Genomic DNA, 15,906 nt, shown 5'->3' with positions numbered 1-15,906 from the left:
CGCGCATTTATAAGGCTCTAGGCTTACCAGATCATTTAGCCTTGATCTGGTATCAGAGTCATGTCCTATCTCGGTATCTCGATTCTGTTAGTGGTTTTTCGACTACCGTCGCCTACCAACGCCGTTCCGGTGATGCTTCGACCTTTTTTGGAAACACCCTCGTCAATCACCTTCTGTACGATCACCTTGCGATCCCCGTTGTGAACGATCACGGGTTGATTTGTTTACATTTGCGATGAGTTTCTTGGTCGTTCTTCTCATCATTAACAATTTTTGCAGTATCAACACTAATCAGGAAATAGCTAATTCAGGCCCTAGAGTATAATGAAAAAAAAAAAAAAAAAATTAGAAGGTACACAAACTCCAAAGCAATAAAAAAATCCAAATCTATGGTGGCTTTAAATGAAATAACAGTTCAAAAGTGAAAATCAATTCGCTATGGCAGGAATCGCGAATATTATAAACGAACTTTCTACAAAGGAACACAATGGAATAATTTCCACATCAAATTCAAAAATTGCCAAACAATTTGTGCACTTGCTTATTAGAGAAGAATTTATTAAAGTGCAAAAAGTGTCGAACAACAAATATAGGATCAAAGAGTTAATGCTGAACAATGTGGTGCTGGTCAACCGAAAACCACTCAAGACAAAGCACATCATAGGATTTGCGAGTGAGGTACTCCCGACCATAACTGGAGCAGACCAAATAGGTTCAAGTCAGCAGCCAAAGCTATTATTTTACAAAATCGACTCAATAAAACCGTCAAAATACCAGAAGTGGACATAAAGTTGGGGACAGCCCTTGTCCAAGTTTACGACGGAAATCCAGATAATCTTAATTCATTTTTGGACGGTGTTGATTTGTACAAAACCACTATAGATGCAAAATTTCAGGCAGCAACAGCTGCAGAAAAACAAACAGCCAATGAGACCGTATTCAAATTTGTTAAAACTCGTCTTACCGGAACGGCTCGTCAAGCAATTGGAGAAGCCTTAAATCTTGATCAAATCAGTGATAAATTGAAGGATCAATGCTCGCCAAAGATCAGCTCGGATAACGTAAGGGCAAAATTAATTGCTCTAAAACAGAAGGGATCACTTGATGAATTCTGCGAACAAGTTCAAACACTAACGCAGAAACTCTCTAATTTGTACATTGATGAAAAAATACCAGCCAACAAAGCAAATCAAATGGCTACTAAATGTGGCGTGGATGCTTTGATCAGCGGAATGTCCAATAATGAAACAAAAATCATCCTTAAAGCAGGAACGTTTACAAAGATAACTGAAGCTATTCAGAAAGTACAAGAAAATGACAACGGTGAGAAAAATCGATCATCAAATGGTTCGCAAGTTCAAATGCTCTTTGCAAAGACTAATCAATTTCAACGTGGACGTGGTCGTGGTAGATTCACCAACGACCGAGGAAATTTTTCCTCCAACCACAGACAAAATTCAAATCATTACAGGCAACATAATAACAATGGAAATTTCAGATATTCAAACTCACGAGGTAATTATGGCCGAGGTCAAAATTTTAATCAAAGAGGTAGAGGAAGAGGAAGGTATGAACAATCTTCATATCATTCTGCATACTTCATGCAACCAGTACATCAAATTGCACAACCCGTTACACAACAACCTCAAGAATTACTTCAACCAACCTACCAGCAACCTGTTCAAAATACATTTTTTTTAGGAACACAGTTTGGTCAGCGTGCACCATAAATGCATCGACTTCTAACTATGTTATTTTGAATATAAATTTATCGGAAACACAGTGTACTTTTATAATCGACACTGAATCCGATATATCCGTCATCAAAAGCCTGAAAGTAAAACCTACTCAAATCTATTATCCCGAAGAGAAATGCATCATAACAGGTATAGGAAATGAAGGAATCCACTCTTTAGGCAGTACCTTCACTAATATAATAGTGGATGATATACCACTTTAGCAAAAATTCCAGATAGTTCAGAATGATTTTCCAATTCCAACAGATGGAATCATTGGAAGAGACTTCTTATCAAATTATAAATGCAAAATAGATTATGAACCATGGATTCTATCGTTTACTATAAACAGTCATTCCATTTCTATACCAATAGAAGACAATTTTCAAAACAAGTTTTTCTTACCTCCTCGATATGAAGTAACCCGTTATTTACCAAATCAAAATTTTCAGAACCAATACTACAATTTATCAACACTACCAATAAGATCAAACAAAATTCTAAAAAACCTGGATACTCAACATTTAACTCCACACGCTAAGCGAGAACTTGAAAAATTAATCATTCAGTACGAGGATTGGAAGGCGAAACATTGTCAACAAATAACTTTTATACGCAGAACATAAGTCTTACTGACAGTGTTCCTGTGTATATACCAAATTACAAGACAATTCATTCCCAAGGTGATGAAATCGAAAGGCAAATTAAAAAGATGCTAGACGAGGAAATCAGCATACAATTCACTGGTGCCCAAAAAATCTATGGATTCAGATAAAAAATGGCAATTTAGGCAATTAAACAAGAAAATCATGCCAGATAAATTCCCACTACCAAAGATAGATAGCATATTGGATCAACTTGGTAGAGCGAAGTTTTTCAGCACGTTGGATCTGATGTCAGGTTTCCATCAGATCCCATTGGACGATAATTCAAAGAAATTTACTGTTTACGATTACCATTTGGATTAAACATTAGTCCAAATAGTTTTCAAAGGATAATGGCCATCGCAATGGCAGGTTTAACCCCTGAACGCGCATTCATCTATATTGATGATATTGTTGTTATTGGATGCTCGTTAAAGCATCATTTATCAAATTTAGCATCAGTGTTTGACCGTTTAAGAGAATACAATTTGAAACTAAATTTATCTAAATGCAAATTTTTGAGAACTGGAGTGACTTATCTCCAAATTCGAAGCCATTAAAAATTATCCCGTACCAAAAAATGCCGATGAAGTGCTTTTTGCAACTATTACCGCAGATTCGTCGAAAATTTTGCAAGTATCGCATTTCCGCTAAATCAATTATTAAAGAAAAACGCAACTTTCAGATGGACCGACAACTGTCAAAACGCATTTGATCTTTTGAGACAACATTTGATGTCACCAAGATTATTGCAATACCCTGATTTTTCACAAAAATTTATACTAACGACAGACGCTTCAGACATTGAATGTGGAGCAGTCTTGTCACAAATTACGGAAGCAGGTGATGGACCTATTGCTTTCGCTAGCAAAACGTTTACACCAGCTGAAAAAAACAAACCAACTATACTTCTAGCCACACACTGGGCCATAAATTACTTTGAGGCTTACCTGTATGGAAGACGATTCACAATACGAACGGATCACAGACCGCTTGTGTATCCATTCGGAATTAAAAAACCCACTTCAAAATTGACCAGAATTCGTATCGATCTTGAAGGATATGATTACGATGTTGTATATATTAAAGGTAAGGAAAACGTAGCAGCTGACGCGTTATCACGGATAGCTACTACGTCAGAAGAATTGAAAAAAATGTAATATATTATTAGTCAATACTAGGTCTATGACCCGAAATGCGCGAAAATCAACGAAAAATAATTTAAATGATAATAATCTAGATACCAAGAATGAAAAAAAAGGAGACTGATCACCTCTATGCATATGAAACTGAACGCCCTACAGAAACAAGAAATATGATGAAGCTGTGCACAGCCGTAGTAAACAATTCCCTGAAAATTATGATAATGAAGAAAAATTGCAAAACGCTTGTAGCACAAGTGCATCGAGACGTTAGAAATGGAAGTCACGCATTCGAGCATGCTCTTCCAGAAATTGAAAGAATTACAAAAAAACTGGGCATGAAAAAGATAGTATTGTCGACAAATGATTTTATTTTTACCATGGTACCATTAAATTTATTCAAAACGATTGCTAATAGAACATTAAAAGCGTTGAAAATTATTATTTATAAGGAACCAATCTAACCCTACTGATATCCAAACATTACTAAGCAATCATCATAATACACCCATCGGAGGACATGTAGGTCAATTCCGATTATACCTCAAACTTCGAGAGAAATACAGATGGCATGATATGAAAAGATTTATTGCTCAATTCGTCAAGGCCTGCGAATTGTGCAAAAGAAACAAAACTATCAAGCATACAAAAGAACCAATGATTATAACAACAACACCATCAAAGGCATTCGAAATAATATCCATCGACACTGTAAGTCCCTTACCCAAATCAAATAAAAATAACCGTTACTGCATTACAATTCAATGTGATCTAACGAAATACATAACCATAATTCCCATTCAAAATAAGGAAGCGAACACAATAGCCAGAGCATTAGTCGAACATTTTATTTTAACTTTTGGAAATTTTCTAGAAATGCGCTCTGATCAAGGAACTGAATACAATAATGAAGTACTTGAACAGATAAGCAAGTTACTTCAAATTAAACAAACATTCTCGACACCATATCACCCACAGTCGATCGGCTCATTGGAGAGAGATCACAGATGCCTAAATGAGTATCTGCGATCATTCACCAATGAACACCAATCAGATTGGGATGATTGGGTCAAATATTATGAATTTTCGTACAATACAACACCGCACACAGATCATAGTTTCACTCCATTTGAGTTGATATTTGGCAGAAAAGCAAACCTTCCTCCAAGATATTCTAGAAAACAGTAATGAACCAATCTACAACTCTGAGTCGTACAAAAACGAGTTAAAATTTAAATTGAGCAAATCTCACGAAATAGTAAAACAAAAATTATTAGACCATAAATATCAAAGAAAACAGCAATATGATAATAATCTCAACCCCATATCGATTGAAGTTAATGATGTAGTTTACCTAAAGAACGAAAATAGAGGAAAATTGGATCCGTTTTATATTGGACCATACAGAATAATAAAAAATTGAAGAACCGAATTGCGAACCGGGAAACATCTTTCCCTCATCTATCAGCATAAGCAATAAAACGCACATAACATTTTCCAGAACAGAATAGGTCAGGTCCGCATAGGCGCAAACGATGGCCTCGGTGCAGCACGCATAAGCACTTTGCACCGACGCTCTCGAGTGCACATGTTTTGCTGACTACACTTTACTCGTTGGTGGTCGTTCGTTAAACGACGCGCTTGGCTCAAGTTTCAACCCAAAAATGCTATTGCCGAAATATTGTCACCGCCACCCCAGGGGTCCATGTTCGATTGACAATGTGTTTGTATGAAACGATTGATCTGTTACCAAATAAAAGGAACGCAAGTTCCAAGACTCGGAATACTCTTGTTCTGACCAGGAGACTATGTGTTTCAATGCATTCCGATGCATACCGAAACTTCCCTTAGCACTCTGTACCACAGATACTGCTAACCACTTGGGATAGTTAATGGGCCAGTCAACAATTAGTTTGATATCCTCCATAGTCTTCGGTCGGACTATGTGATGGCGACCGCGCGAATCTGAACCGGCAATCTTTGGACGAGAAAACAGTGCGTGACCGAGTAAAGGTGCAAAATTCTCGTTAGAAAACGATACAGTAAAAAATCAAAAGTTGAATGAAAAATCTAATTCAGTTAAGTGAAGAACAGTGCTAGACCAACATGTGAAAGAGGCGGAAGAGCCTAATTCTTGAAGTTACACAGAAATCAAGTAATAAGTGCAACGGACCATGTGATGGCAACAATACGACACATGTAACACAGTGCAACACGAGAAAAAAATACTTTGCAAATGGTCCAATAAAAAAATCTGGTGCTGTGAAGCTGAAATACCCTTATCATAGTGTATTTAGACGAATCGTGATATAAAAAATGGGTAAAACGCAAAGTAAATCACATGTCTACACACACCGAACTAATCGAAAATCAAGAGGTCTATTTAATGGTGATTCTAGTGTTAGTTGCTATCCAATTGGCACTTACCATCTACCCCGAACGCATTTGTAGTACTAGCTACTATACGAATACATCTCTAAGCGCTGTCGCATAGAAAAACCCCTTTTCGCACTAAACCGCAAAAACATCAGCATTTTCAACAATGCAACCTTTCGAACTCCACAGTTCAAACTTGGACCTCCTCGAGATCCACCACCAGTTGGTCTCCGACCAACACCCCTCCGCACGTACTGGCTTAGTTCAGCACGGGCTTTACGTCCCTCTTGAATTCCTGTCCCGCACATTCTGCCAGGCTTACTGTCTGGATTATCAACCCGACCCGAATTCCAAACTGGTTACCGTCGCAAAATCTGCTATCTCATCGATCCCAGGTTTGTGTTACGTGACCTCCCTAAACACCGACTTGTCCCAAACCATCGACATTGTTTCCAAACTCGGCCTTTTCCCCCACACTAACTCGACCAAAAACTTTTATATGCAAGGTAAACTCACCAACTACGATTCCCATTTTCATATGGAACGAAACCACGCCCCTATTTCCGGTGTCGGCCGTGTTGGTTGGGGCACCGAAATTGCCGACCTAGTGAAGATGCACTTTTCGGGCATATGTACTCCAGTTGTCTCACTCTGACTAATAGGTTAATTACATTAAGCAATGAATTGTAAAGAATCGTGAACCATATAACAACATATATAATCCCAACTGAAACTCAGAAATAAAGGAATCATAACCAATCACTTGAAGACTCTTCACTGTAGTCCTTACTGGTGATAGCTTTTTAGCTCACCATAGTTTGGATACTACTAGGAAAGAAAGTCCTTCTCCATTGGAATGATAGAACCTGTCACATGGCTGACCGTGACAGCTAAAGTGAACAGTAGTTCATAAAGTTATACTTTTAAAAATTCGCGATAAATTGTAACAAAGTCGGTTAGTGTTTTTTTTTTCGAAATCGCCGGTAAACTAGTGCAAAAGAACCATGGGGTGGTTCAGCTCAGATGAAGCTATTGTCGAAAGTGATACCAACAATACGCTACAAACTGTAGCATTGGTAGTGTTGGCTGTCGTGTTTTTGGGCTATGGCCTCATAAAAAATTTTAATAATCACTGTTGCTGACGCAGTAGTTTCAAAATTTGCAAATTAAAAAATTAATTAGAATCAATTCTGACTCAACCTTCAATTGGTCAATAACCTAAGATTGTAAACCCGAAGAGGGATAGAAAAACAAACACGACCCAACATATGGGCAACAGTAACAAGTGCATTGACATCGAACCCGATCCTGTAGACAGAGGAAGGAATAAGAAAAAGGTTCCTTCTCGAAAATTTCCCTAACTAACTTTAAAAGATCAAGCACCGCGTGAGGGAAAGGAATAATCGTAAAAAAAGAACCAAAATAAATGCATGACGGCTGCTTATCTGTACGCATTCTAATGCAACTGCATCTCGAATGCCTGCACCGATCGATGCGCATGGACAAAGTTTGAAAGAGTCCGGCGGCTAAGCGCAAGGGAAAATAGGCATAAATAGAAAGGTCGTAAATTGCGGCCATAATTACCCTTTGTCAACAAGGCAAAGATGCGTCCCTTTAGGTGGCAAGTCAACTTACCAGAAGGTAGTTGAACTATGTGGAAGTGATCTCCATGTTTCGTCTTGCTAAGGTTCTACGGAATCGGCAGCGATAATAAGGAAAGGCCCTAGGGACGATCGCCGGCAGGGTAATAAAACTCCCAAAAAAGTATACATGCGCAGCCGTCTAGTGGCGAGGGAGGTCCGATAGCGCTAGGATCGATGCATGACGGGATGATTATTTAGAGCCGGCATGCATCTATTGCGATAGAACAGATTGAACGCGGGAATGAAAAGTAATAAAAGTTGGGCCGTACTCGTAGGCGTGAGGAAGCAAGAGAAAAGAAATGTAGTTTTAAGTTAGAATAACTAGGTTTTGACTTCTCTTTTTGTCCTTATGACCAAATGAGAAGATAGAACCAACTTAGCCTATAAAAGCGGCCTGACGCCGATGATAAAGGCTTGTTTAGTTGTCGAACTCCAGCTAAGAGGTTGTCACTCCTTCGAAAACCTACCCTTATACACCTTTAAACCTTCCATTCTTCCAGACTTTGGGCGTGAGTTCTCTTGTCACTTCTCACCGAACTATAGAAGTGCCAACCCTCACGCAGTCCTGGATTAAAGGATTTCCCAACTCCCTTTCTCCCTTTCCAAACGTATTTTTAAAGACTAGACTTTGGGCGTGAGTCCTTTTGCCACTTCTCACCGAACTATAGAAGTGTCAATCCTCACGCAGTCTAGGACTTGGAAGACGTTAATTTTCATTTCAAGTCTATCAAACTTGAAAGGAAAATAGGAAAGATTCCTTATTTACGATTCACTCTCTAGCGGAAAACGAAAAGAAAAACGGAGAAGAACACCGGTGTCGACCGTCAAAACCTTCGCGAGTAATAAGTAAAACGGTCGTCACAGGTCGGACTTCGACACATAGTGTATTTAGACGAATCGTGATATACAAAATGGGTAAAACGCAAAGTAAATCACATGTGGAGCATAATAATGACCCACAAATTCGAATTATAAACAATCAGTCTACACACACCGAACTAATCGAAAATCAAGAGGTCTATTTAATGGTGATTCTTCATCCGTTCATACGCCAAGAGGCATGGGTGGCCGCATTTTCCTGTCATTAATGTAATGACCGTTTTATCCATCCCTGCTACCGTCGGTCTGGTGTGCAAGATCTTCGACTCCTTCTACTCGACCCTACGTTTTACGACTCTAACCTTCTGCGAAGCCGCAGGTATACCCCCACCATCTGCCTTGGCCGTTATCACCACCGGACTGACTGCCACCGTTGGGACATACGCTTTGCGTTATACTCCCACCGGTCTTGCTATCGGTGGTCGTATCCGCCGATGGTTTATGCGTCGGCCAACGTATTCTTGCGTGCTTTTACCCCCAATCTCACGGTTTGACCACCATTACAACTCACCACCCCGACTTATTCCTCGATTTGTCCACTATAGTCACGGAAAAGGAACTCAACGCTTGTTACGAACGCGCTGTTAATTAAATCAATCAATGTAGTTACAGTAGACGGAATTAGCAATCATTATGTACATGAATCATTTGTGCGTTATTGGGCTTTTGAAAATTACTATCAGCGCGCCGCATGGCATTTTCTTGTCACTTTATGTTTAGTTTATCATCCTTACTGTAGGGTACGTACAAGTAAGTAAGCAGACACGAATAATCATTAAGAAAATAAAGACCCAAAATCGATAATAATAGAGCGACCCAACGATGCGGTCGTAAATCTTGGCGACGGTGAGTCGTTGATAGTTAAGAAAATAGAATTGCGATAAGCAGACTGAGAAAGTAAAATTGCCGGGTACAGATACAAGTGCGTCATGGTCGGTCCTTGAAATCCGAAAGCACCATAACGCACTTCCTCTTGTTAATGTTCGGTTCGCCCCAAACAACGCTCAACCTGAGGAATTACGCACCGCCCTCGTCCAGAACAAATTGTACGCGTATTTAGGTCAGTCTTCCAAGGTTGTCATCTTGAATCCCTTCTTCGATCCATTCGGTATGCGGGTCTTGGGCTCTTACTGCCTAGAACCGTCTGCCGTCACTTTCAAACGCACCGGATCGAATCGCTACTTACCGCGCGCTTACCGAGCGGTTTTCAAAAATAGCCGTAACGTTCCCTGACTACCCTAGCCTACACGCCCGACTGATGACCCATACCTGACTCCGTATAGGACGACGGCAGGATTACCATCAGAAAGGCGACTACACTCTCCCCACCGCAAAGACTTTTAACGCTTACGTTCATTTTCCCGTTGATCCGATCAACCGGCCTCCCGCGAAACCGCCGAAACTCCCGATCTACACTACGAACGAAATATTTTCTGCCGTGTATCACGTAGACGAGGCTGTCGATGATCCCACTCCAATTCCGGAAATTGAACCTGAGCCACCTCCACTCCCTTTCTCGCCTGCCGCCGTCCATGGTTCCGTCGGTAACCTCCAAATATATTACGACATGCTCTTTCCCTCCACCCCTTTGACCATATATGAGCATGAAGCTTACCTTGTACAACTATCTACATTCGACATATCCTTACCACACTGCACCATCGTACCAGGCAAGAATGCTTTCAACTTTCCCCAATATGACTGTCTTCGCCCCAATTTGAAGACTCAAATGCCCCCAAAAAAACCAAACACTCAACTGGAAACACTTCTCGGGTTTCAAAAGCGCAATGGGAACGTGGCTCGCCTCCATTCCGGGTCGAATCCCGAAATTTTGGCCAAACAAACCTACAACCATTTTATACGTTCTGCCGTTGAGCCGCGTAACCTTTGCGTTTTTGAACAATTTTACAAAACACCAATAGACATATCTAACCAGGACTTTGACGACTGGTTGCGCACGCAAGACAATCCCGACGTCGTGCGCAAACTGTCAAACTTTATGATCAAAACTGCAGTGAAACCGGCAATGCAGGATAGTGATTATAACAAAGTGGCTTCAGTACAAACCATCGCCGCCGCTTTGAAATCCGTCAATGCACTTTACTGCCCTATATTCATAAAGTTGAAACGCCGTTGGTTGTCCGTTATGCGGTCGAAGTATGTCTACCTCACCGACCTATCCCTCGACGAATTTGAAGAACTACTAAACAAACGATTCTCTTCGATTGAATACCTCAATTCGACGAGAATCGAAAACGACATATCGAAATATGACAAGTCTATGCGAGCTTGGACGCTTGTCACTGACGCGGTAGTTTTATAATTTACAGATTAAATTATTGGCAAATTAGCAAATTGAAATTGATTCCGATCGACCTCCAGTCGGTCAATAACCTAGGAAACAGAAAACAAACCCGACCCAACATATGGGCAACGATAGAAGTGCATTGACATCAAACCTGACTCTGGAGAAAGATAGAAAGACAGAGGCAGGAAAAGGTTCCATCTCAAAATTTTCCGAACTAGCTATTTGACACCGTAAGTACGCCAGTCTTAGACAAAAGCAGCACCCGCGCGAAGAAAGGAATAATCAAAAACGAATGCACGTTGGCTTATCTGTACGCACCCTGAATGTAGTACTGCAGCTCGGACGGATGCACCGATCAATGCGCATGGGAATAGTATTGACGAGGCGGGCAGATAAGCGCAAGAGAAAAAGACACAAATAGAAAGGTCGTAAATTGCGACGATAATTACCTTTTGTCAAGAAGGCGAAGATGTCTCCCTTTAGGTGGTAAGTCAACTTACCAGAAAGAAGTTGAGTGTTTTCAACACTTGAAGTATCATTGTATTGACATTTTTTTATCATGGCACAAAATATGACAATTTTCCGCGTGTCGGAAGATCCTGCCAAACGTCGTGAGATGGCTCACTTCGACCTCGCCTCGGACAAACCACCTACATACCCATCCGAGTGGTTTAAGAGTAACCCCGGGCAAAAGCCGCCCATGGAGGTACATATCGTACCCGACAACCGGCGAGGGAACTTGCATTCCACTATCCGTGCCCAATTCGCAGCAGGAACACTCTCTCCAGCGGTTGCAACCGCCTTTATATGGTACGAATTGTCAAGGGATCAATACATTCTGTCAAAGGACTGGGCTTCATTCGGGATCGTCATCGGAGTCAAGGGATCTCGCATCAATATCACCAACTTTGCTGCTGTTGTTGAACAAAACAGCAATTTAGATCTGGTGGCTGAGAACGTTATATTTGACGCAAAGGACCTAAGAAGATACATTATCGCCGTGGCCTGTGTACTGCGTATAATCGGAATCGATCGCGAGGAATATCGGGACCAAGTTATCACACACATGAATGCGCTGATTACCCAGGCGCCAGGCACCGAAATCAATCTCGACCAGGTATATATTCACTACAAGACCTGGGCCACTTATACCCAATACGCGAAGTGCCTCGCGTTCGCGGATATGTACCTGGCGGAGTTTCCCGCTCATCCACTAGCAGGCTTAAGAATGGGCTCGATCGTATGCAGAATGCGAGATTGTTCTGCTCTAGTTGCGACCTTTTACATCCTGAAGATGTTCGGGATGACCATAGGTAACTTTGCTATGTGGATCTGGACGAAACCCGTTGCAGCACAGTATGACCAAGTGACGGTAGGTGGGGAAGAGATGGACCAACCGCGCTCCTATGCCCTATATTTCCGGGATTTGGGGCTGTCCGATAAATCCCCATATTCAGCCCCATCTAACGCAGACTTACACCTATTCCTCCATACATTAGGAGTGACGGAAGACTCGGAAAGATCAGTGCGAGCTCGGCAAGTCGGAACTCCGCTCAAAAATGCTATTATCGCTAATGCGATGATCATCTCCTACGTTTATGGCAGATTCAATACTTTCCAAAAGGAGTATTCATACGACGGAGAACCCACTGAACAGGTTCCTGATGATGAGGCGGAAGCTATTGGCGAGCATCAGATGCCCAACGTTAAGGACCCGGATGCATGGCTCGGATGGCTACAACAAAGGAATGGAATAATCCCCCCAGTCATCAAGCGTCAGTCATATCGTCATTGGTTAAATCACGCAGGGAGTCGCCCGGGTACCATTGGAGAAATGCTATTTCAGGATGCGACAGCAGGTATTGCCATGCTTCAAGGAGCAGAAGAGGAAGAGGAGTAGTCAAAGGAGGATAGGATAAGGTAGAATTAAGTTTTTTAGTATTACCATGAAAAAAAAAAAAAAAAAAGGTCATTTCAGTCAACCAAGCAAAAGACGGACATGTGCGATCTGTTGCTGTACAAACTCTGACTGGAATATATGAGCGACCTGCCACGAAAATCGCCGTTCTAGATGTTCGTCGCGAAGAGGCGGTAACCCAGGATCCTGGCGTACCGGGGGGGAGTGTTGCGACCCCTCGGTCGGCGCGACTCATCTAGACTATTGTTCTTAGCTGTACCATGATCCTACGTACTGGCGTTTAACTGATAGGTAGAGAATAAGATTTGAAGCCGTCAAAAGAGATGATTCGACAAAAAGGCTGTCTATATATTGTTGTTCTCGATAATTACTACTAAATTTGAAGTATATTACATTTAGTTTTTACATATATCTTATTACAAGAATTGAATTGAACTTACTATATTAGTCGAACCAAAGGGTCGTATGAAATCACTATTTTTAGTAATCGAGCTGAGCTAGGATTGAACTACGTGCTTGAAGTAATTTCGGGACTAAGAAAGGAGGTAAAAAGAACACGAAAGAACTAAACGTAAGTGGATTTGAGGCCAAAGTGAATTGAAAGTAATATATTTGTTCTTTCAGGAATTTTTTAATGTGCGAAATATACATTAGGAAATCGGAATCCCGTGGTCTCCTTTTCTTATCCCTAATCGTTGATTGGTAAATCAACATTGAGCAATGTGGAAAAATCCACCATTCTCGCTTTGCTTAGGTTCTACGGAACCGGCAGCGATAACCAAAAGGCCCCTAGGGACGATCGCCGACAGGATAATAAAAATCCCAAAACAAATCCAAGGGAATGAAAATGCGCAGCCGTCTCATAGCGAGGGAGGTCTGATAGCGCTAGGATTGGTGCACCTCGAAGTTGATTATTTTTGAGCTGGCATGCATTTGTCGCGTATGGACTGGATTAGGTCCCGGATTTGGAAAAGTAATAAAAAATCGACTGTACTTGCGCGTGTGAGGTAGCATGGGAGGGAAAATAGAATAATTTAGTTTGATAAGTAAGAATTCTGGCATCTCTTTTTCACTTTAGAGTTAAGTTTGGGTAGCCAGACCCAAGGCCTGAGCTAGAATGAAGCTAGAAAAATACAGGATTGTCTTTTGAATACTCGATGCGACCAGTCGATTAACTTGAAAGAAATCTTCTCTCCTCTTCTTTTCCTTTCTTAAAGTTTGAATTCTATAAGGTTCTGAAGACGGACCATAGACCGCTCCCCTAAATTATAGCGGTACTAGGCCCTTCCCAACCTTATTTGAAGGCAGAACTTAATCTTTAACGTGTTGGAATTCTCCTAGCTTATGCCAGGTGATATTCCAATACTGCAAAGACAAAGGGAAATAATTGACCACCTGAATCAAGTCTCAACCCTGAATGAATCTTCTGAAGACGGAACATAGGCCGCTCCCCTAATCATAGCGGTACTAGGCCCTTCACAAGTTTGATTCAAGTGAGAGATCACAACATCAGCTAGACAAGTTTGGCTGATGATAGATTCACTACACAATTTCACATCGACACTGTCGCACCGAAGAGTTCAAACCTTCGCGGAACGTAACATCGGGTTACGGATTAACTCGGTGTGCTTCGGGTCGGAAGCTTAGGCTTCAGTGCGCGACAACGCTATTGTTTGAAACGCGCATTTATAAGGCTCTAGGCTTACCAGATCATTTAGCCTTGATCTGGTATCAGAGTCATGTCCTATCTCGGTATCTCGATTCTGTTAGTGGTTTTTCGACTACCGTCGCCTACCAACGCCGTTCCGGTGATGCTTCGACCTTTTTTGGAAACACCCTCGTCAATCATGCAGTCGCAATGGCAATTTACGCCGACTACGAATTGCTCGGCGGTGTTTTTGCCGGTGATGACAATCACCTGTGGGGTCTAAGTTCTCTTCTGGACAACGTTGCACCCATTTACTCGCACATTTTTAACTTTGAAGCAAAAACCTTAACGCACTTTGAAACTTCTTATTTTTGCGGTAAATTCATCCTCGCTTCCATTGACGGCTTCACTGTTGTTCCTGGCCCCATTAAGTTACTGATGAAACTAGGTAGACGCGATCTTCGTAACTGGGAACACGTGGCGCAGTATCAAATCTCGTGCAAAGACAACATGAAGCCCTTAATGAATGCCTACATATACCGTCAACTGTCCGAAGCCATTTCCGAACGCTACAACACTCCAATCACCGAATTTTCCGGCTTATTTCACTCCATTAATTTCGTAGTCTCATCACAACATGAATTTTCGAAGCTGTATTATTCTTTGCCTGACGATAGTCTCCTTCTCGATCCGTCCCTCCCGTCCCTTGAAGTGTAAGCCGAGGAACCCACCTTTTCCCGCACCACACGACCTGTGTGTGTTTTACTGTCCCGACGCATTCGGTATGGTTGTAGCGGTCCTGCCGACCGAAAGAAGCATTCCCCTCCCCGTATTGAATAATTCGAAAGATCAATGATCACCATTGATCTAAGAAAGAACCCTTTTATTTTTCGATGATGTTCCACGCAAGTTAGTGGATTACATCAGATGTGGGTTTTCACTAGGTTAACCAGAAACAAGCGATGTAAGCAGAAGCCAAGAACCTTACTGCTTTTTGCTCGTTAACGTGCTCCAATGCCGGAGAATGTTTTTGTTTTAATTTTTGTTTGTGTGTCACCCGACAGCGCTGACTGAACGCCCCAACAAGGTCTCGGTCACATGGCTGCACTAACCGAGCCACAGCGACGCTCGTTTTGGCTTTTCTCTTTCCTCTCTTTATTTTCAGATTGGGAGATTGAGTTCCCCGCGGGAGCGCGATAAAACGCTCCGATCGCTGGCGGCGAGGGCGCAGTTCTGCCGGTTCGTTACAGGGGGTGTCCGGATGTGTACGACGCCCCAGTTCTGACGGTTCGTTCCAGGAGGTGTGGCGTTCGGGTTAAACCTACTTTTTGTATTCGACATTTTCGTTCAGTGTTTGATAGTGATATAAGGTGGGATGAACGATAGAATAAAGGCAGAAAACTAGTGAATTGTGATGACTTTTAGTGTGCCTAATAATGAATAAAATTGCGGAGAAGAAAAAAAAGATTGTTCAATAATCCGAAAACCAGTGTCGAGTGCCCCGGTACGCTACATGGTTATTCCACGCGCACTCCATAATCTCTCACTTCCGTAGTCACTCCACGGATGGTTTCCTAAGATACTATCCGTTCCTGTGTCCCCAATGCCCTAT

General features: G+C 41.7%; 1 protein-coding gene across 1 annotated transcript; it reads left to right on the top strand.

The window, feature by feature from the left end:
* The first annotated feature begins 11,299 nt into the window (after positions 1-11,299).
* LOC110674274 lies at positions 11,300-12,628 on the top strand. Its single transcript, XM_021838548.1, has one exon. It carries the CDS (start codon positions 11,300-11,302, stop codon positions 12,626-12,628), a length of 1,329 nt encoding a protein of 442 aa, XP_021694240.1.
* The last annotated feature ends 3,278 nt before the right edge of the window (positions 12,629-15,906 follow it).

This window comes from Aedes aegypti, chromosome 1 (assembly GCF_002204515.2).
Source record: "Aedes aegypti strain LVP_AGWG chromosome 1, AaegL5.0 Primary Assembly, whole genome shotgun sequence".
NCBI classification, from domain to species: Eukaryota; Metazoa; Arthropoda; class Insecta; order Diptera; family Culicidae; genus Aedes; species Aedes aegypti.
Note: the sequence above shows the minus strand (reverse complement) of the source record. Positions and strands in the feature narration are given on the sequence as shown.

Bases quoted from the DNA above. Each gene is read 5' to 3' on its own strand.
- LOC110674274 (XM_021838548.1), top strand. From the start codon at position 11,300: ATGACAATTTTCCGCGTGTCGGAAGATCCTGCCAAACGTCGTGAGATG.